Source organism: Aquarana catesbeiana, linkage group LG08 (genome assembly GCF_042186555.1).
Source record: "Aquarana catesbeiana isolate 2022-GZ linkage group LG08, ASM4218655v1, whole genome shotgun sequence".
Lineage (NCBI taxonomy): Eukaryota > Metazoa > Chordata > Amphibia > Anura > Ranidae > Aquarana > Aquarana catesbeiana.
Window position 1 is genome coordinate 60,184,637 of NC_133331.1, and position 23,424 is coordinate 60,208,060.

Here is a 23,424-nt window from a genome sequence, read left to right on the forward strand (position 1 = left end):
CCTTTTTCTTACCTGAGCCCGATCGTTCCAGCGGCAAAGATGAGCATAGCAGCTCCAGCCACTGTCTCGTGTCCCCATTGGATAGCTTTATAGCAGCAGGAGCCATTGGCTCCCGCTGCTGTCAATCAAATCCAGTGACACGGGGGGGGGTGGGGCTGAGTTCTGCTGTCTGTGTCAATAGACACAGCAATAGGATTCGGGAGCACACCTGCACGAGTGCCCCCATGGAATGCGGCTCTCTGTGGGGGCACTCAAGAAGAGGAGGAGCCAGGAGCGTCACGGGGGAACCCCAGAAAAGTAGGATCGGGGCCACTCTGTGCAAAACCCTTGCACAGAGCAGGTAAGTATATCATGTTTATTATTTAAAAAAACTAAGCTTTACAATAACTTCAACAATGTTCAATCTCTGAAGCTGGAAAGAATTGCTGATATGGAAATTTTACATATCCTAAACCAGACATCTAGAACTGTTTTCTAAGATCGCAGTGGGTGGAGCAAAGTGACACAGTAATTATGGTTCATGGAAGCAATTTTTTTCCAGCCTTTAACACGCTCAGTTAAAAAAAGAAGCAGGCAAACACAGCTCCCACCCCATTGATATCGGTAGTTGATGGGCATATATTTTGTTGCTATCACCTAAATCATGTTTCTGTAAGGGCAACATGACTGGCTGATGTAACCCAGAGCAAAGTAAACTAGAGGCATTGCCTATAGCAGCTACAGAGAGTATTTTCAGCTTCTTGAATAGAAAACACAAGTTAGCATCTCTTTGGTTGTTTTAGGAGACATTGCTATATTCTTCACTTGCACCAGTTTTCACAAGCCAGTCTCGCTTTTCTAGAGCTGGTGAGTTGGGCCTGTGATCGCCAAACACAAGAAGCCAAAACCGAGCCTTAAATTGTGCTGTACTTACTTTGTGCTTGATCACAGGTTCAATATCTGGCTCTTCCGGTTCACCCTCAGCTTTATTGGGTACGGAGTTATGGTTCATTTCCTCTTCAGTGACTCCAGGCTGAAAACACGCATCAGATGATCAGTGATCCAGAGACATAAACATCTTTTCTTTCTTTTTTATTTAATTTACAGTTTAACCACAATTTCAATTATTTTGGCACTCTACTGGAAATCAACTGAAACTGATGGTGGCGTATTGCAATGATTGAAAATTGATAGCTAAAAATCTGTTAACCAAACTGCCAAATGTATGGGCAGCATTAGTGTAACAATGTTCATAGTGCAAAGTAGATCTGGGACAGTTAAAAATAAATAAATCAGGAAGCAAGCTGTGCATTCAAAAGTATTCAGTCCTGATACTGGTACACCTCCCCCTCACTCCACTGACTCTGGGTGCAGGCCTTCATCGTCGTTGGCCACTCCATTAAGTCAACTCTCAAGCATCAAAACAAAGAAAACCATTCTCCATTAAAAGCGTCATAGAAAGCACTCCCCCCATTTAATGGGACTTTAAAGGCAAGTTGGACAGTATAAAAAGTTAAAAATATTATTTTTCCCAAGGCGTCTTTCAGGACAGCACCTGAGAGATAGTGACTGCTCCCACTGGACCATAGGAAACACCTTCTTCCTCCAGAACTTTAAAGGGAGGCACCTCCCTACCATACCTCAGTTTTTTGTGTTTCCTTTGGGAGGGGAGTCAAGATCTCTTGGGTGCTCCTGAGAGACAGGGCTTCCTTCTCTTTTTTCCTCCGCTAGAGACCCACTTCCCTCCCGTCCTACCCAGGCATCTGCAGTGGTAGTAATCGGGCTCCTCTTCCCCTCCTGGTGCTCGGTGAGAGCCGTAGATTTGGTGGCCTGCACAGTCACAGGAAGTGGCGGCGCGCGTGAGTCGCCGCTGTATTTTCCTGCGGTCACGCCAGAAGTGACAGAGCGGGTCACCGAAAACGTAATTTCCGGCGTGGATGCAGGGGAGAGGCGGGAGGACAGGAGCTGGCACCTATTTTCGCTTCTGGTCCGGTGCAGAGGCACTATGAGAGTCCGGAATCGGCATGTGAAGCCACGAGTCGAAAGCTGCATACCTGCTATGGAAGAGTCGGCGTCTGCAGCAGTGGGGACGGGCACAGGCACCAGCAAGGCTCAGGTAGGAGACAGCGGTGAAAGTCTGCCTTTTTCTCTTACCTGTGGTTTTGTTCTCTTTCCTTTTTTCTTTCTCCCTAGTGGCAAGGGGCCTGTCTGGGCACTAGAGGCTGACTGGTTTCTTCTTAGTGCACCTGTGTGGCGGTCCTTTTTAAAGCAGAGACTGGGTCTCACTAAAAGGTCCCCTGTTTTTTTTCCCCTTTTGGCTAAAAGCTCTGACCCAAAAAAGAGATGTCCTTCTTGCAGAGCCAAAATGGGAGAGAACTGGAAAAAAGCCCTGTGCAGTGCTTGCATCACTTCTTTAGTCAAGGAGGAATCAGCTTCTGTTTGTGATGACCTGGTTGCCTCTGTAAAGAAGGAACTATATGCCACGATTCAAACTTTTCGTGACTCTTTAGTTAATCCAGCTGCTAGTCAGCCATCCACTTCAGAGTCTTCCCATGGTTCCCTTTCTATCCCGGTGGTGGAAGCTCTACCTGAAGACCCTTCAAGCAGGGAAGAGCAGTCCCCTACTCCTTCCCTTAAAGACTCGGAAGAGGAGGGTGAGGAGGCTGAGGTGGCCCCCTCCAAATTTAAGCTATCCCTAGAAGAGGTAGATGGGCTCCTTAAAGCTATTCATATTATGCTTGGCTTAAGTGAAGAAAAGAATCAATTATCTCTTCATGACCGCATGTATGCAGGTTTAACGAGCCTAAGAAGTGGACATTCCCGGTCCATTCGGTCATTTCTGGCGCCATTAAAAAAGAATGGCAGGATCCAGAGAGAAAACCCTTTTTTTCCAAAGCCCACAAAAGGTGTTTTCCTTTTGAGGAGGACCCTTCTACAGTGTGGAATAAGGTGACCAAGTTGGATGCTGCCTTCTCCCAGGTCTCAAGATCCACAGACCTGTCTTTTGAAGACATGGGGGTTCTGAAGGATTCAATGGACAAACGCATGGATCTTTTGCTCAAGAGATCGTGGCAATCAGTCATGAGCAATTTGAAGCCAGTAATGGCCACAACATGTGTAGCCAGGAATCTGGAATACTGGGTGAACCAATTAAGAAGATTCCCCTAACAGGAGATTTTAGATTCTTTTCCTACCCTGATCTCTGCAGTTGCTTATATTGCAGATGCCTCGGCTGAAGCAATTAAAATGTCAGCTAGATCAGCAGCTTTGACAAATGCTGCAAGAAGAGCTTTATGGCTAAATACCTGGCCAGGTGATACAGTGTCAAAAAGCAAGCTTTGTGGGATTCCCTTTTTGGGTGACCTTCTTTTTGGCCTTGATCTAGGTAATATCCTAGACATAACTGCTGATAAAAAGAGGCCCTTCCTGGTTAAAAAGAAAAAGCAGGTCCCAAAATGTCTTTTTCTACCTCAAAAAGCTCAGGAGCAAGACAGCAAGTTTCAGGGGAGGAGGAAAAATTGGTCCGCACAAAAAGCGAGAGGTAAAGGCAGAATTCTCTTCCATCCTCCTACACAGGCCGAGAAATCACAATGACTCATCCCTGCGGGTGGGAGGAAGATTACGAGAGTTTCTTCCGCAGTGGTCAGGGATAACTTCAAATCAGTTTATTCTGACCACTCTCTCGCAGGGCTACACTCTTGAGTTTTCCAGAAGCCCCCCAAAAAGTTTTCTGATAACAAATACCCCACGAGATCCAGTAAGGGCCCTGGCCATGAAGTTCTCTCTAGAGGCAGCAGGGTGTAGTAATCCAAGTGCCACTAAAAGAACGGCAGGAGGGGTTCTATACCCATATCTTCCTGGTAAAACCTCTAAACGAATCCATCAAATACAGAAAGTTCAAGATGGACTCAATTTTCTCAGTCAGAAATCTACTGACTCCATGTTGCTTCATGGCGTCAATAGATTTAAAGGATGAATATCTGCATATTCCAATCTCACCCCAGTCCCAGAGGTATCTCAGGTTGGCGGTAAGGATGGAAGGCAAGATTCATCATCTACAATTCAGGGCCTTACCCTTCGGTCTATCATCCTCACCCCGAATTTTCACCAAGGTGATGCAGAAGCCTTAGCTCCACTTCGTCTTCAGGGAATTACAGTAATTCCTTATTTAGACGATCTGCTATTTTTCACCCCCTCAAGGGAGGAATTGCAGAGCAATTTAGGCAGAGCACGCAGCCATTTGGAGTCTCTGGGGTGGATTTTAAACTTCTAAATATCTTTCCTAGTCCCATCTCAGGAGATTCGGTTTCTAGGTTATCTAATCAATTTTGTGGATCAGAGGATCTTTCTTCCCTTAGAGAAGAAGGACAAGATTCACGATACGGTGTCGTTACCACAGACCAACCAGAAGCTGACGGTAAGACAGGTTATGTCAGCTTTGGGTGTTCTGACTTCATCAATGCCGGCTGTTCAGTGAGCAAGACTACACTTCAGTTGCCTGCAGGCTTTTCTCCTGAGATTATGGGATCACAAATTGGAATCCCTAGAAACAGAGGTAAAAATTCCAACTCAGGTGAAGAGATCACTATGGTGGTGGAAGAGGCAGGATACCCTATCGGAGGGTTTAGTTCTAGGGTTTCTGGTCGAGAAAAGACTGACAACCGATGCCAGTTCCTGAGGTTGGGGGGGCCCACCTAGGAAAGAGTTTCACTCAGGGAAGCTGGTCCAAGAAGGAGGCAACAAGGTCCTTATCTTTAAAGGCTTTTGCTCAGGATCTTCACTCTCAGCATGTTCAGATATTAACGGACAATGCCACGGCAGTGGCTTATATAGGTGGGGGGGTACAAGGAGCAGGTTACTGCAAATACTAGCCATGGAAATTCTTTGATGGGCAGAGGGACACTTGCTGTCTCTATCAGCAGTCCACCTAAAAGGGACCCTGAACAGGGTAGCGGATTTCCTGAGCAGGAACCCCATTCAAGAAGCAGAATGGTCACTGAACCCAGAGGTTTTCACTATGATTGCCGAAAAATGGGGGCAGCCAGAGGTGGACCTGTTCGCCTCAAAGGAGAATGCTGAGGTTCCACAATTCTTTGCCCTAAACAATCACTAGGAAAAGATGCTTTGGCGTATCCATGAAAATTCCATCTGTGCTACGCTTTCCCCCCATTCTAGTTAATTCCGTTAATATTAAGGAAAATTCAGAAGGAGTTGGTACCAGTCATCCTAATCATGCCCTTTTGGCCAAGAAGGGCCTGGTTTTCAACCGTTCTGAGAATAGCGGTCACACCTGATTGGCATCTACCCCTCAGGCATGATCTCTTGTTACAAGGCCTGGTAAATCATCCAGAGGTGGCCACTCTGGTGCTCACAGCTTGGTATCTGAGGAGCAGCTCCTAAGAAGCAAGGGGTTTTCCAACTGGTTGAGTACAACACTAATGTCAAGTAGGAAAAAGGTGACAAGGGACATTTTATTCCAAGGTCTGGAAGTTTTACAATACATGGTATAATTAGTCTGCCCAGGACCCAGGGAGTCTTGTTTCCATTCTAGAATTTTTACAAAATGGAACTGACAAGGGGCTAGCGGTTAGTACCCTGAAGGTGCAGGTTTCTGCGCTAGCAATGTTCCTAGAAAAATCTGTGGCCTCGAACCCGCTGGTAATCAGATTTTTTAAAGGCTCTTACGAGGTCTAGACCAGCACCACTTAAGTCTTTCCCTAAATGGGATCTGTTGGTAGTCCTGCAGTCTCTAACAAAGAGTCCCTTTGAGCCTTTGGAAGAAGCGCCTCCCAGATATCTCCCTTTTAAGACCGTGTTTCTGATTGCCATTGTCTCTGCACGCAGGATCAGTGAGCTAAACGCTCTATCAATTAAGGAACCTTATTTGTCTATTTTTCCAGATAGAGTTATACTTAGGACAGACCCCAAATTCTTACCGAAGGTAGCTTCAGTGCAGAATCGTGCTCAAGACATTGTACTTCCAACCTTCTGCCCTAACCCAACAGGGGAGAAGGAGACTTTTTTCCACATGTTGGATGTCAAGAGGACTTTGTTGTGTTACTTGGAAAGGACAAAGCTCTTTAGATGTTTAGATTCACTATTTGTGCTATTTTCAGGCAACAGAAAAGGTTGCCAGGCTTCTAAAGTTTCTTTAGCAAGATGGCTGAAATTATCCATTTCATAGGCTTATTCGCATGCAGGTCTGTCTCCACCAGCAGGAATTTGTGCACACTCAACTAGAGCACTGGCGGTCACTTGGGCAGAGAGAGCTGGTGCCACCCCTGAACAAATTTGCAAGGCAGCAACATGGTCAAGTTTTCACACATTCGTGAAACATTACAGGCTGGACCTCACATCTGCTAGCAATCAGGCGTTTGGCAGAAAGGTCCTGCAAGCTGTTGTCCCACCCTAAGGGGGTAAGTCTCTGTTATCCTCTCAGCTGATGTCCTGAAAGACGCCTTGGGTAAAAACCAAGTTAGACTTACCTGTAACTTGTTTTCCAGAAATCTTTCAGGACAGCAACATCCCGCCCTATTGTATTTAATATACTATGCTATGACTAACGTATGTGTTTTTGTGTTCCAGCCGGGGCCGGAGGTTCTCTTCTACAACAGAGGTATGGTAGGGAGGTGCCTCCCTTTAAAGTTCTGGAGGAAGAAGGTGTTTCCTCTGGTCTAGTGGGAGGAGTCACCATCTCTCAGGTGCTGTCCTGAAATACTTCTGGAAAACAAGTTACCGGTAAGTCTAACTTGGTTTTTGTAATTATATCATAAAAGGTAAAAAAAAAAGGTAAAAATACATACAAATTCCAATATTTCAACACAAAATGATACAATAGTGAACACTTAATTGAATTACTTTGCACAGTCTGCAGAATATACGAGTATCCTATGCATTTCAGAGACATGGGCCCCTTTCTCAGGGGTAAAACTACAGACAGTACAGTAAAATATAGCAGATAAGTAACAGGAATTAGACCATTATGGGGTTTCATAGCCTTGGTGCCACCATATCAATGTAAACCTCCAACACAGCGGGAATAAGCGGTCTCCACCTCAAGACTCAGTCCATCAATAGGCAGACACTGGGACTGCCTCAAGATAATGAGGAGGGAGAGAAAAAAGTAATTTTGCCAAGCTACAGCAATCCCCAAAAAAATGTCAGGTATTGATAACCCAAAGACCAGGGAAATCTAGATATTAAATGTCACTGGGGAGCAAAAACGGGTGGTGTTCATGTGACAAAGGAATGCCTATACCATATTCCTTTGAGAGTGTTTTCTACGTATCTATAAATAGGGAAGCTGGCGAGGATACAGGGGAATCCCCCTTTCTTTTTATTCATTAAAAGATTTGTGTATATTTATTATCCACTTGTCCTCTGGAAAATTTACCCCCCCTTCATGACCAGGCCATTTTTCGCTATGCAGCGCTGCACTACTATAACTGACATTTGCGTGGTCATGAAACTCTGTACCCAAATGAAACTTATATCCCCCCACAAAAATAAAGCTTTCTTTTGGTGGTGTTTGATCACCTATGGTTTTTTTATTATATATAAGAAAAAAGACTGACCATTTTGAAAAAAAAACCAAAACAATATTTTTTACTTTCTGATATAAAACATATACAATAATAAAAAAAAACATCAAATCTCAAAATCCCAATAATTATACAGTGCCTTGCAAAAGTATTCATACCTCTTGACATTTTCCACATTTTGTCACAACCAAAAACGTAAATGTATTTTATTGGGATTGTATATGATAGACGAACACAAAGTGGCACATAATTGCAAAGTGGAAGGAAAATGATAAGTGGTTTTCACATTTTTTTACAAATAAATATGTGAAAAGTGTGGCGTGCATTTGTATTCAGCCCCCAAGTCAATACTTTGTAGAACCACCTTTCACTGCAATTACAGCTGCAAGTCTTTTTGGGGATGTCTCTACCAGCTTGGCATATCTAGAGAGTGACATTTTTTGCCCATTCTTCTGTGCAAAATAGCTTAAGCTCTGTCAATTTGGATGGAGAGCGTCTGTGAACAGCAATTTTCAATTCTTGCCACAGATTCTCAATTGGATTTAGGTCTGGATTTTGACTGGGCCATTCTAACACATGAATATGCTCTGATCTAAACCATTCCATTGTAGCTCTGGCTGTATGTTTAGGGTCGTTGTCCTTCTGGATTTCCCTGTATTTGGCTCTATCTTCCCATCAACTCTGACCAGCTTCCCTGTCCCTGCTGATGAATAGCATACCCACAACATGATGCTGCCACCACCATGTTTCACGGTGGGGGTGGTGTGTTCAGGGTGATGTGAAGTGTCAGTTTTCTGCCACACATAGTGTTTTGCTTTTAGACCAAAAAGTAAAATTTTGGTCTCATTTGACCACAGCACCTTCTTCCACATGTTTGCTGTGTCCCCCACATGGCTTCTCGCAAATTCCAAACAGGACTTCTTATGGCTTTCTTCCAACAATGGCTTTCTTCTTGCCACTCTTTTATAAAGGCCAGATTTGTGGAGTGCACAACTAATAGTTGTCCTGTGGACAGATTCTCCCACCTGAGCTGTGGATCTCTGCAGCTCCTCCAGAGTTACCATGGGCCTCTTGGCTGCTTCTCTGATTACTGCTCAACTTGCCCGGCCTGTAAGTTTAGGTTGACGGCCATGTCTCGGTAGGTTTGCAGTTGTGCCATACTCTTCCCATTTTGGATTAAACAGTGCTCCGTAAGATGTTCAAAGCTTGGGATTTTTTCTATAACCTAACCCTTTTTTAAACTCCACAACTTTATCCCTGACCTGTCTGGTGTGTTCCTTGGCCTTCATGATGCTGTTTGTTCACTAAGGTTCTCTAGCACACCTCTGAGTGCTTCACAGAACAGCTATATTTATACTGAGATTAAATCACACACAGGTGGACTCTATTTACTAATTAGGTGACTTCTGAAGGCAATTGGTTTCACTAGGGGTATCAGAGTAAAGGGGGCTGAATGCAAATGCACGCCACACTTTTCAGATATTTATTTGTAAAAAGTTTTAAAAACCATTTATCATTTTCCTTCCACGTCACAATTATGCGCCACTTTGTGTTGGTCTATCATATAAAATCCCAATAAAATACATTTACGTTTCTGGTTGTAACATGACAAAATTTGGAAAATTACAAGGGGTATAAATACTTTTTCAAGGCACTGTATATTGATGGGTTTGTGTGAAAGTTATAGCGTCTACAAACTATGGGATATATACTGGAATTTTTAGTTATTTATTTTTATACTAGTAATGGCGGTGATCAGCGGCTTATAACGGGACTGTGATACTGCGGCGGTCAATCTGACACTGAGGCTGGAGGAACTAACTGCCACTGACATCACCAGTGCCATTATTACAGTGATCAGTGCTAATAATCTGTCACTGCACTAATGACACTGGATAGGAAGGGGTTAACATCTAGGGCAATCAAGGGGTAAATGTGTGCCTAAAATGTGTTTGTGCTATGTGCTGCTTTTACTACATCCTCATCACTGAACACAGCTCTGTGCTGTTTACACTCTGTGTTCTGTGAGACTCGGAGCCGATCTCCAGGTGCCAGTATTTGCTGTGACGAATCACTGCACAGCCAGACGGGCGCGCCCCCCCTACCGGGAAATGCAGAATCATGTGTATATACACATGATTCTACGCAGAGCAGCCGTCCTGTAGCAGTAAAGCTACAATGGGGTGGTCGCTAACTTTGCCATGCGCAAGCTGATCCACTTGTCCCATGAGCACTAACATATTTCACTCTGTCCGGAGCCTATTCTGAAGTAAGCTCCAGTGAAACGTGGGGCTCGTAAGACAGGTGGATCAGCTTGTGCATAGAATACTTCAATAAATATACACAAGGCTTTTAATGGAGGTCCACTTCCTTTTTCTTGTTCTTTCAGGATGCAAGCTGGTTTGAAGTACTGCCTGTCATATAACATTGACAAATGCAGAGACATATGACAAACCATCAGAGCTGACCCCTTACACTTTGTTATTAATGCTCTGCCCTACACTACACTATTCATGTCCTGCACAAACCATGAAGTATGGCAAAGCATTGTTACCCCTACTGTAGCTATATTTGCGTGTCACAGCAGTCTCTCGCTATTAATGGGCCACATCTCTCTGTAATCCGGCAGTGACTTACTGTAACTGGCCAGTCTCTCTCTAACTAAAAAAAGTATTGTTGTTTAACAGGACAGTATTTCTCTGTTACTAGGCAGTGCCTATATGTAACTCATCAATCTCTGTCTCTGTAACTAGGTAGGGTCTCTCTCGGACTGACCAGTCTCTCTCAGTGACTGAGCAGTCTATCTATCTCTCTCTTTATTAGAGCAGTCTATCTCTATAACTAAGTCTTTCACTCTAACTTGTCAGTGTCTCTCTAGATAACTTGGCTGTCTTCCTTTGTAACCAGAGTCTCTCTGTACCTGACCAGTTTCTCTCTTTAACTGGGCAGTATTTGTCTGCAACAAGGCAGCCTCTATCCATAACTGAGCAGTCTCTCTCTGTAATTAAGCAATGTTCCTGTAGCTCAAGAGTCTCTATAAGATGGTAACACGACAGTGCTAAAAGTGGATTTTGGGTAATGCTTCAGGTATGAATTTTAGGGTAATTTTAGAGATACAAGCAAGTTAAGAGGCAGGTCATGAGCAGGGTTGTGGGTACAGGTTTTCGGAAACAGACCAGCGCAAGTTCTAGAACAGTGCAAGGAGGTAATTATATTTTGTAAAGTGCAGTGACTCATAGAAACCAGATTTCAGCATGCTATAATCAGAACAGTAAAAGTTAACATCAGATCAGTACCAACACTTTGGTTTTGGCTTATTGACTAAGCCCATTTGAACATGATATTTATAGCTTTGGTGCACATTGTTGCATAAAGATTTTCATTAAAGTTATTTCCTGAATATTAAAAAATAGTGCATGCAGTAGGCAAATTAAGGTTTTGCTTACCTTTTCAACATCTTTGTCTTCTTTAACACCCTCATTTGTCTCAGTTGTCTTATTCTTCTTATCTGCACTTTGTTGGATGCTGGCTTCAACCTCTTTAATTGGTTTTGGTTCTGAGCCATCTTTCTTGTTAGAATCTTCTGTATGACCTTCCTTCATATCTCGAGACTTGTTCTCTTCTTTCCTCTTGGTTTTACCAGATGTATCAGAAGCTTTCGTCTCTGATTTTGACTTGGACTCCTTCCTGTAGTAGTCACCATCCCCTCTCTTATGTCTGGATGATGAGTGAGGATTGCTGTATTTCTCCCTGTGTCCTCTCGACCCATCAGGACGATCATCCATCTCTTGCTTATCAATCTGCCTGGAGTAATACCTCCGTTCATGGACCCAGTGATCTGTCCTGTCTCTTTCCTCTTCCCCGTTATCTCGCCATGAACCTTGTTCACGCTCATCTTCCCATCTGCCATAGTTCTGCTCCCAAGACTCTCTGCCATTCCCCCATTCTGCTCTGGAAGGTCCTAGGGGACTGTGTGAAGAACTGCAAGATGTGAAGCTGGGAGTGTGGGACCTCGGAGACAGAGAGCGGCTCACTGGACTGCGTGATCTCGTCCTTTCATTTCTGTGTCTGTCAGTAAGAATACACGCATCAAAGACAGAAATGTCCATAAAAAAAACTTAAATTCCAACTTCAGTCTTAAGTCATGTCCCCCAACGATCAATATTACCTGTCTGTATCACGAAACACGTCTCTTTCCCTCTGTGAATGAAGGTCATGAATAATGGCATCAACTGTTTTGCCCGGCTTCTACAAGAATTACAACACAACAATTGTATTTTTCAATAAAAATTCTCATTGTTTTTTAAAGCTAATATATTCTTAATTAGAAACTCATGCATGGTCTAATGTTCATTTGTGTTTATATGTTTCTGGACATACAAAATCTTCTACTACAAATTTGGGAACAATGACAGTGATATTTGGGAGTCCCATAACAATAATACGCTAAAGTTTGTAGGTGCTAGACCAATGACACACTTATACTTGGAGCCCTACACCAACGACACAGTGGGGAAGATTTATGAAAACTGAAGCACTCAAAATCTGGCACAGACGTGCATGGTAACCTATGAGCTTCTAAGTTCAGCTGGAAATTGATTGGTTTATTAATACTATTTATTATAGTACTGTTAAAGCACTATCAATTTAAGCAGCACTTTACATGTTATGATAGGTGCATCAGTCCCTGCCCTCATGGAACTTACAATCTAAGGTCCCTAACTCACATTCATACATACACATACTAGGGTCAATTTAGACCAGAGCCAATAAACTTACTAGCATGTCTTTGAAGTGTGGAGTGCCCAGAGGAAACCCACGCGGGCACAGGGAGAACATGCAAACTCTGTGCAGGTAGTGCTGTGGTTGAGATTTGAGCCAACAACCCTAGTGTTGCTAGGCGGAAGTGATAACCACTTAGCCACTGTCTATGTCAGGGATCTTTAAACTACGGCCCTCCAGCTGTTGTGGAAGTACACATCCCATGAGGCATTGTAAAACTCTGACATTCACAGACATGACTAGGCATGATGGGAATTGTAGTTCCTGAACAACTGGAGGGCCGTAGTTTGAAGACCCCTGGTCTATGCTCCAGTTTTAGTAAATCACCACTGATACTTGGAGCCCTCGACCAATGACACGCTGACGCTTGGTACAGTTGCACTAGAAATAGAGTCAAACAATGTATGTGTCCAGAAATGATTTTTTAGTTTAGTAAGTGACCATAAAAAAGACAAAAGACATCCAACACATTTTGGGAACACAAAGATCTCCCCCTTTCTCAGGGCTTAAGCATAATGAAAAGGCTGTAATGGTCACCAGGTTTTAGATGTTTACTGTATGAAAAGTTGTTTATGCCATTGGATCGAAGAATCAGTAATTGCTAATTCTTTGATCCACTGGTCCTGCTCACATCTGAATTTTCATACAGCAAACAAATAAACCACGGTGTCCTTTAATCATTTCATTGTACTTAAGCCCTGAGGAAGGGGAAGATCTTTGGGCCCCTAAAAAACACTGGATGTCTGTCCTTTCCATCGCCACTTACTGAACTAATAAATCATTTTTGAACTCTTGGTTGGATCATTTGTTTGGTGCTACAACTGTAACTAGACTACTCAAGATTACCTCAATTTTTGAGGTGCCCCCACTTTATGGAGATCTACCAAACCCTAACCATTTGGTTTCATTCTGGACTTCATTTTTATTGGTAGACGATTCATATCCTGCGCCTTGCCCCCCCTCTTCTTGAACACTAACACTTGGAACCCTGGGCTCATGACACACTGAAACCTGGAGGTCCCTAAATAATTATACACTCATATTGTGGGATCCCAGAACAGGAATACACTAACTCTTGGAGGCTCAAAACAAGTCAGACTTGGGGTTTCAAAATAATGACTTGCTAATTCTTGATGCACCAGAAAAGTGGTAAATAATGGCATGCTGATACTTGTGAAGATTATAACAAAAAATCGATTTTGTGTCTCACACAGTAAAAAAATGCATTTGAAGTAATTTATAATACAGAAATGATTTTAACTCAACCAACAATTGCTGTACAAACAAATCTACTCACACAAACTGCCTTCATTTAGATTCAGACAACCCTTGTGAAGATAAATACAAAGTGATCCACCTAGTTTGGCCATTTATGATTTTTTTTATCATTTTGCAAAGTTCAGCAAACCACAGCAGCCTATTACATGTGTTGGGCAACTAACTAAATGGTTGTGGTCATTGCTGTACAGAACGGTTCTTTGCACAATGTTAAAGTTCAATATCTTCATAAATTTCATAAATATCTAAGGAAGAATGATATTCATGAATGCACTTTTTGATTAATCTTTTTATTGTATTAAAAGAAAATTCCAATAAAATCTGAGTGCATTTAATAAAAGTTTGAATCTTGGCAAATTAATGACTTGTATCTTTCCCAGTTCCTAGCAGCCCATGCTCAGTCTAATCCCTCAGGTCAGGAGAAGTGCAGGTCAGGGGGGTGTGCAGCTGCCATAGACAAGCACATGTCATGGAATGAAATGCTTGAGAAGGCTCAGACCTTCCTGGCAAATTTGGTATAATACAAGCTCACAGGAGCTAAAAACAGTGCTGTCTACTCTGAACCCTACCGACCATCAGGAGTTAATGCATATTTAATATATACAACCAAACTGGAAAACTTCAGGGTGTCAGGTTCACACTATTAATACCATCAGTGATTTACTATTCTCTGTATCTGCCCTGAGGTAAAATGTATAGCTCATCAAATTTCTCCAAGACAGAAATGTTACAACCTGGGTGGTTTAGGTGACGTACTGCGTGATAAAATGTCACGCACATATACTGCTTTTTCCAGATGTATATTCCCCAACCTTGGAAAATGTCACTCTTTGCATCTATTAACATGAACAGTTAAAGGCCAGAAATCAATTTGGAGAATATTTTGGTATATTAAAAGCCAACCTGAGTGCTTCCCCATCCCACCAGCTCCCAACAGCCTCCTTACTCCCTTAGGGGCCTGCCCTCTGTGTATTTTATGTTGTTTTTTTTTTATATATCCTTACCTTTTTCAGATGTCTGTAAGCCAGTTCCATGATGGACAGGGTCCTCTTCTTCTCTAGTGTTGCGTTGTCTTCAATAATCCAGAGAGCAGTGCTGGCATGATGACATCTGCACCACCCTCTGTATCATTGTATGTGAGGCCAAGGCTCCGATGTGATGCCCGCTCAGGGTGTGGGTTCACAGTGCCCTGCACTCACAAGATGTCCTCCATATTTAAAGTGGGAGTAAACTCCCATTCATGACTTTTACCTATGGGTAAGCCATAATAAGGCTTACCTATAGGTAGTGTAAGTTTCTCCTAAATGTGCTTCATTGAGGAGACATTTACTATAAATACAGCCCATGACATCACTGATGCATGCGCTCTGAGGAAACGGCCGTCCGGGCTGTTCCTTTAGAGCCCTGTGCAGAAACTGGCTCCCGCTCACATGTGTGGGAGTGACGCCATCGCGACTCCAGCCAGTCACACAGCCGAAGTTCGCGAACCCGGAAGGAAGATGGGTGAGGATGGGAGCGGTGGCAGCTTGGTGCTGGAAAGGCTTCATTTTCAGGTAAGTTTTACATAATATGCTAGTATGCGATGTGTACTAGCACATTAGGACTTTACTTTGCAGGGTACAAAAAAAAAAAGTTAAGTGCTTTACTACTGCTTTAGGGCTGATGCTGGATGTCATTCAAGGCTTAGGACATCTAGTGGCAGAAAGATTTTTACTGCAGAGGACAGGGCCTGAGAGGAGGTGAGTATTGCAGCCACTTACTAAAACTAAATCTTTTCAAAACTGAGCTCAAAATACTTCCCTCACTTTCATAATTTTTCCATCAAGATCAGTACAAATATCAGTCCCTCCTCTCATGCCAGGGTGCTAGGTATAATCATGGGCTCTAATTTGTCCTTTCAGCCCCCACATCCAATCACTGTCCAAATTTTGCAGACTTCACCTCCGTAACATTTTCAACATATGCCTCTTCCTAACCAATGAAACCACTAAGCTACTCATTCACTTCCTTGTTATCTGTCGCCTTGATGATTGCAATTTCCTCCTCAAAGGCCTACCTTTACATAGGCTCCCTTCAGTCTATCATGAATGCTGCAGTCAGACTCATCAACCTTACCTACCACTTAGTGTCCTCCACTCACTCTGCCAATCCCTCCATTGGCTTCTGATTACCCAACAAAAAATAAATAAAAACACTAACAACAGCATGCAAAGACATTCACAAGTCTGCCTCCATCTACTTCACTAATCTTGTCTCACAATACCACCCAAACCATCCTCTCAGCTCCTTCCAAGATCTCGATTTTAATCCCTTGTTTCTTCCTCCTGTGCTCACATCAAGGACTTCTCTAGAGCCTCTCCCATCCTCTGGAAATCATTACCCCAATCTGTCTGGCTATCTCCTACTTTGTCCACCCGAAAGCTCATCTCTTCAGGGAAGCCTATCCTGCCGCTACATAAAAACTGAAATTCTACCTTCTCCTTTAACTCACTCCTGAAAGTTATTACCATTTGTACCACTTGCTCCTCCCTTTTAAATTGTAAGGTCATAACCTCCTATCCCTCCTCCTCCTAGCAGGGCCCTCTTAACCCTCTTGTATTGAATTGTGTTGTAACTCTACTGTATCCCTTTAAGTTGTAAAGTGCTTAGAAAATTGTTGGCACTGTATAAATCCTGTATTATAATATTAATAATAAGAATAATAAGAAGAATACAACATTGCTACATATATTTAAAGATTGGTAGTTATCCTGGAATAGGACATTTAAATCACACCGACATAACACAAATATGCTACCTCAGCTTGAAGGATTTTGTTTGTACTGGGATGATGCCTGCAGCTGCCTAAAAGCCACTCAAGCGTTATCACAAGCAGCAGGAGGGTATGTCGTCGTCCCCCCCCCCGCACGGTATGCCCCACCCCCCAAGCGACCAGCCGGCATGTCCGCTAACTGACTGGAGACCTGAACAAAGCCAAAATTGGATTTGATCGGGTCTCGGATCTAGTTACCCGGAAGCGATGTCATGACATCATTTCCGGTTTACAGAAGACTTAAAGATGCCATTTTTAAAAAAAATTTCAACATTTAACAACTTCACATCCTGCCCATATTCATATGATGTCCGCAGGAGGGATCTCCCATCCTGGGCGGGCATCATATGACGTCCTGGGCTCCCTGGCTGTCTGGGGGGAGCGCATGTGAGCCCGCCCCATCATTTGAGAGCCGATGCGCGTGCCCGGCAGCCGTGATTTCCGGCGGTCACCCGCAATTGCCCGATAACAGAGCAGGACCGTGGATCTGTGTGTTTACACACACAGATCCACGGTCCTGCTCTGTTATCGGGCAATTGTCAGGTCCTGTCAGGTGAGAGGAGACCAATGGTGTGTTCCCAGTACAGGGGAACACCGATTGGTCTCCTCCCCTTGTGAGTCCCCTCCCCCTACAGTTAGAATCACTCCCTAGGTAACACATTTAACCCCCTGATCGCCCCCTAGTGTTAACCCCTTCCCTGCCAGTGACATTTATACAGTAATCAGTGCATTTTTATAGCACTGATTGCTGTATAAATGTGAATGGTCCCAAAATGGTGTCAAAAGTGTCCAATATGTCCGCCGCAATGTCACAGTCACGATAAAAAATGCAGATCACCGCCATTACTAGTAAAAAAAAATATAATAAAAATGCCATAAAACTATCCCCTATATTGTAGACACTATAACTTTTGCGCAAACCAATAAATATATGCTTATTCTGATTTTTTTTTTACCAAACATATGTAGAAGAATACATATTGGACTAAACTGAGGAAATAATTAGTTTTTTTTTTTTTTTAAATTTGGATATTTATTATAGCAAAAGGTAAAAAAATATTGTGTTTTTTTTTTTCAAACTTGTCGTTCTTCTTTTGTTTATAGCGCAAAAAATAAAAACCACAGAGATGATCAAATACCACCAAAAGAAAGCTCTATTTGTGAGGAAAAAATTTGGGTACAGTGTTGCTTGACCGCGCAATTGTCATTCAAAGGGCGACAGCGCTGAAAACTGAAAATTGGCCTGGGCAGGAAGGGAGTGAAAATGCCCTGTATTGAAGTGGTTAAAAGATTTTGAATGCTTTTAAGCGCAAAGGAGGGTTTTGGGGTTTTATAGACCCCAGATCCTTCCATAAAGAGTACCTGTCACTGCCTATTACTGTCACAAGGGATGATTACATTCCTTGTGACAGCAATAAAAGTGATCAGAAAAAAAAAAAAAATTAAGGGGACAGTGTAAAAAACAAAAACAAATAAGAACAAAAAAAAAAATTTCAAAGCGCCCCATCCCTCCATGTTCGCGCACAGTAGTGAGCGCATACGTAAGTCGCGCCCGCAAACATAAACGGTGTTCAGATCACACATATTGCTGCGTTACAGCGAAAGCAATAATTCTAGGACAAGACCTTCTCTGTAACTGGTAACATATAGGAATTTTTAAAGTGTTGCCTATGGACATTTTTAAGTACTGTAGTTTGTCGCTATTCCACGAGTGTGTGCAATTTTAAAGCATGACGTGTTAGGTATCTATTTACTCAGCATAACATCATCTTTCACATTATACAAAAAAATTGAGCTAACTTTACTGTTTTGTTTTTTAAATTCATGAAAGTGTATATGTCCCCCCAAAAAATTGCTTATTGAAATGGATGAGGGGAGCAAAAAAGTACGCTTGCTGCTCAAGCAATACTATACCAAGAGGTGTCAGTATTGAGCCAGAGCAATTTTCACATAGGTCAAGATGTGAACTAAGCTGGCCATACACGGCTCAGTTTTGTATTTATTTATTTTATTCAGCCAGCCGGCTAAACAAAAAAGAAAACTGAGTGGATTTCCCCATCCACACATTCAAGGTGGACAGGGAAATCCTCCCCTTCTGTGTCATCGAATTCTGACAGCAGGACTCCCCCACTGTCAGAAGACACTGATCCTATTGGCAGTATGCACTGATCGAGCAGAAATTTTCCATCAAGCCCGTTCATGAAAAGTCAATTGATAGATCAACTATTCATGAATGGGAACGGCCATAGATGGATCGAAAATTTGTCCGGTTCCTGCTGATCCAGCCGAATTTCTATCCATGTATGGCCAAGCTTTAGTTCAGGGTAAGATACAGTTGTGCTCATAAGTTTACACACCCTGGCAGAATTTATGATTTCTTGGCCATTTTACAGAGAATATGAATGATAACACAAAAACATTTCTTTCACTCATGGTTAGTGTTTGGCTGAAGCCATTCATTATCAATCAACTGTGTTTACTCTTTTTAAATCATAGTCGCAACAGAAACTACCCAAATGACCCTGATCAAAAGTTTACATACCTGGTGATTTTGGCCTGATAACATGCACACAAGTTGACACAAAGGGGTTTGAATGGCTATTAAAGGTAACCATCCTCACCCGTGATCTGTTTGCTTGTAAATAGTGTATGTATAAAAGGTCAGTGAGTTTCTGGACTCCTGACAGACACTTGCATCTTTCATCCAGTGCTGCACTGACGTTTCTGGATTCTGAGTCATGGGGAAAGCAAAATAATTATAAAAGGATCTGCGGGAATAAGTGTCAGAAACCATGAACCAGACTGAGACAGAAGTACAGTAAAATCAGACCCGTTTATTAATAAAAATAAAAAGAGTAAGCGTAGTCAAAGCATAGCCAGAGTTCAGTAACCAGATCGGGTAATCAGCCAAGCCAGAGTTCAGTAACCAGATCGGGTAATCAGCCAGGCCAGAAGTCAGGGATCCAAGTAGAGGAACAGCAAGCAGGATAAGGAGCCAGAAGGAATGTCAGCAAAGCCAGTCTTTAAACAGGAATGCAAGAGATGGTTTCTTGTGATGTGACTAAGGCGAAGGCAGGAATGAAGTGAGATCTTTAAGTAGGCGGGACTGACGAGCAGATCCACAACAGCTGGTTAACTGTGGAGAGAGATGAGAGCTGGCGATTAGCCGACAGCTGAGTGGTCAGCTCAGAGAAGGCTCCTGCTGAGCCAGCCCTGACAAAAAGATAGTTGAACTGTATAAAACAGGAAAGGGATATAAAAATATATCCAAGGAATTGGGAATGTCAGTCAGCAGTGTTCAAACTCTAATCAAGAAGTGGAAAATGAGGGGTTCTGTTGAAACCAAACCACGGTCAAGTAGACCAACTAAAATTTCAGCCACAACTGCTTGGAAAATTGTTGGGGATGCAAAGAAAAACCCACAAATAACTTCAGGTGAAATACAGGACTCTCTGAAAACATGTGGTGTGGCTGTTCCAAGATGCACAATAAGGAGGCACTTGAAGAAAGATGGGCTGCATGGTCGAGTCGCCGGAAGAAAGCCAATACTACGAAAATGCCACAAAGTATTCCACTTACAATACGCCAAACAGCACAGAGACAAGCCTCAAACCTTCTGGCACAAAGTCGTTTGGAGTGATGAGACCAAAATTGAGCTTTTTAGCCACAACCATAAACACTATATTTGGAGAGGAGTCAACAAGGCCTATGATAAAAGGTACATCATTCCTACTGTGAAACACTGAGGTGGATCGCTGATGTTTTGGGGATGTGTGAGCTACAAAGGCACAGGAAATTTTGTCAAAATTGATGACAAGATGAATGCAGTATGTTATCAAAAAATACTGGAGGAACATTTGCATTCAGAGGCAGGAAGCTGCGCATGGGGCGTACTTGGAGATTCCAACAACACAATGATCCAAAACACATTGCCAAGTCGACCTGTCATTGGCTACAGCAGAATAAAGTGAAGCTTCTGGAGTGGCCATCTCAGTCTATTGACCTCAATATCATTGAGCCACTCTGGGGAGATCTCAAACATACAGTTCATGCAAGACAGCCCAAGAATTTACAGGAACTGGAGGCTTTTTGGAAAAAGGAACGGGCAGCTTTACCATCTGAGAAGATAAAGAGCCTCATCCACAAAAGACTTCAAGCTGTCATTTATCTTAAAGGGGCCAATACACGGTATTAAGAACTGGGGTATGTAAACTTTTGATCAGGGTCATTTGAGTAGTTTCTGTTGTCATTATGATTTAAAAAGTGTAAACACAGTTATTTGATAATAAATGGCTTCAGCCAAACACTAACCATGAGTGAAAGAAAAGCTTTTGTGTTATCATTCATATTCTATGAAAAATGGCCAAGAAATCATTAATTCTGCCAGGGTATGTAAACTTATGAGCACAACTGTACATACATAGTTTAGGGTAAGATGCATATATTATACTAAAAATATATTTATATTATAAATGTATATTTTCTCTCTAGGCTATTGGAAGTAATATCCATTCTGGGGGTGACCTAATGGCAAGAGTGTGACTCATGGTGAGCAAAGTACTGTATGTAGTAGTGGGGGAGTACATAATTGCTATGGATGTGGTCTGGTACAAGAAGGAATCAGCCTGGGAACTGCAGAGCTTTTGCAAGAAAATTCAACTGTGGAGTTCGCTCATACATTGGAAAACAAAGCAAAAGAACTATACCCAGCATATATAGCCCCTGGTATTAGACACAATGGAGAGGCATTTAAAAAAAAATCTCAAAGGTCAAAATTGTAACACCTTTTATATTGGAAGAACAAAAACGGCCAGATTTTTCACCTATTATTTTTTTTAAATGTCCTTAAATGAATCGGCATGCTTCTGATCTACTTTTAGTTGTCTTAACTTGCATTAACCATTGATTTCAAAGAAAATAAATACAATTCTAAAGCAAGTTCCAAAGACATACTACAATAAAGGATAACAACTGTGTTGTTTTGGAAGAAGATATATTATATATGGTTGTCATGTAAAAACATTAATTGGTCATACAACTTCAAGAGACATTTTCTAGCAAATTGCAAGTGAGCCAAATGTGACCTCCAGACAACAGGCACAGCTGTTGTCCTTTCCATTTTGAGCTAAGAAAACTGGGTGGGTACGAATCCCCCCCCCCCCCCCCACAACCCGAGCCTGTCTGCAAATGGTATAATTCCTAGGCATACATTAATAAAAACTAACCGTGTCATCAAAATGACATCTTGTGAGCATTCAACAAAGACGATTTCATGCAACTAAAACTGCAGCTGCAGATTGCAATGAAAGCTTAACTGGCCTCTTGTGGCCCATCACACATTTCATGGCAATAATTTTCTGAATAATTGCTGGCATCGCAGTTCTGCAGGTGCCTATAGTTGTGCAGATCTCTCATTTGGTGAACTGGTTTATAGGGTCTAGCCTTGGAATTGTAAGGAACGCCTTGCATTATGCAATTTCAGGCAGCGGATGGGGCTCACTACCAAACTCTCCTCCCTCAGCAAGCAGCACACAGGGTTGGTAAACGTTTCATGATTGGCTTATGAAAATAAAACGCCGTACTAGCATGCTGCTATTACACTGACCTGACCACAGATGGAATATTATGTAATGTGTGAGCAGAGCTCTTGCTGGGTTCTAAACACTTGCCAGCCCAACTCCTGCTGGCTAAAATAATCAGGTCAAAGTCGTTATGTCAAATGCAACTTTAATACAAGCATTAGGAGGATACAAAATCACCAGTGAGTTCTATTTGTGCACAGTGAGGGCTGTTGAGTTAAGTTATATTGTTCAATTTGGATCCACCTATTCCAACTTTATTGCTCCTTTCACAACAATACCCCGTGTTACCTTACACTACTACAATAATCAACAAAGAGTGAAAGGCACATCCGCTGCTTCACAGCCACTGTGTATAGATCAATCAGTACAGAAATATGGGATCTTCTATTACTGACTTGTTTTTAAAGTGGAGATAAACTGAAAGAGTTAAGCTTTTCTATCTTTATAGGGAATATCTATAGATGTTAATTGTGCCCAAGCAGTACCCCAAGCCATTTACATTCTGTCTTGTGCTAAGGTCCTTATGGCTGTATATACCCAATGAGAGATCATTGCCACCTCTGCTAGCATCACTAGATTTGGAGTGATATTTGATGATGTCACAACTGTCTTATACTGCTTAGTGTTCTTTTCTAGAGAAGAAGCTGTACCTGAGAAGCTACAGTGCAAGGATCTGCCTGCTTCTGCTTCATTTACCCGTAGTGCTGTGCTTCCTCCATCTCTGCTTCTGCTTCATTTACCTATAGTGCTGTGTTTCCTCCATCTCTGCTTCTGCTTCATTTACCTGTAGAGCTGTGCTTCCTCCATCTCTGCTTCTGCTTCATTTACCTGTAGAGCTCTGCTTCATCTCCGCTGCTGTTTCTTGACCATAACCTTAACCAGCCATCGGATCACCAGTCATCAGTCATCAGGGAAGCAACACTGACATGAGGAAGCAAAGCTCTGCCTGGACCAAGATGGCCAGTTTCACACAGAGATACAAAGTCAACACCAGCTAAATTAAAAATAGGGACTACCGAACTGGCATATTGGTACAGCTGACATTACTTTTCTGTTACTTAAAGACTGAAAACAGCATCCAGTCTCTTACCTTGAGTTGTAGTTCCCTATATCTCTTTGACATGCGGATCAATAACTTCTCATCATTCATCATTGCTGGCTTCTCCTGGTAGTACTGTACCATGGCCTCTGCTGCCTCTGTGTATGCCATTTCCAGGAAGGCCTGTATATACAGATCAGACACCAGAGATAAATGTTTATCATACTGTACAGTAATAACAGGCAAGGTATACACCATACAATGGAAGTACCACAAATCCATTCTATCCACTACTGGACGTTCCTCAGACTAAAGTGATTTTTATCCAGTCAGCAGATTGACTTCTGTCTCTGCTGAACCGGCTGAATTTCCATCCATCTATGGCAACCTTAACTCCTGCGAGCCTTCTGT

General features: G+C 42.5%; 1 protein-coding gene and 1 long non-coding RNA gene across 2 annotated transcripts in view; one reads left to right on the forward strand and one right to left on the reverse strand.

The window, feature by feature from the left end:
* RBM20 (RNA binding motif protein 20) overlaps positions 1-23,424 on the reverse strand; it is a 344,285-nt gene that overhangs the window by 49,528 nt on the left and 271,333 nt on the right. Inside the window, exons 7-10 of the mRNA XM_073595898.1 lie at positions 23,065-23,196; positions 11,689-11,768; positions 10,967-11,588; positions 914-1,012 (exon numbers count right to left, since the gene is read on the reverse strand). Coding sequence (XP_073451999.1) covers positions 914-1,012; positions 10,967-11,588; positions 11,689-11,768; positions 23,065-23,196 — 933 coding nt within the window. The remainder of the gene's footprint in view (positions 1-913; positions 1,013-10,966; positions 11,589-11,688; positions 11,769-23,064; positions 23,197-23,424) is intronic.
* Positions 1-23,424, forward strand: part of LOC141105783 (uncharacterized) — an 83,645-nt gene that overhangs the window by 18,636 nt on the left and 41,585 nt on the right. The window contains exon 3 of the long non-coding RNA XR_012235648.1: positions 20,884-20,940. This is a non-coding gene — a long non-coding RNA (uncharacterized lncRNA). The remainder of the gene's footprint in view (positions 1-20,883; positions 20,941-23,424) is intronic.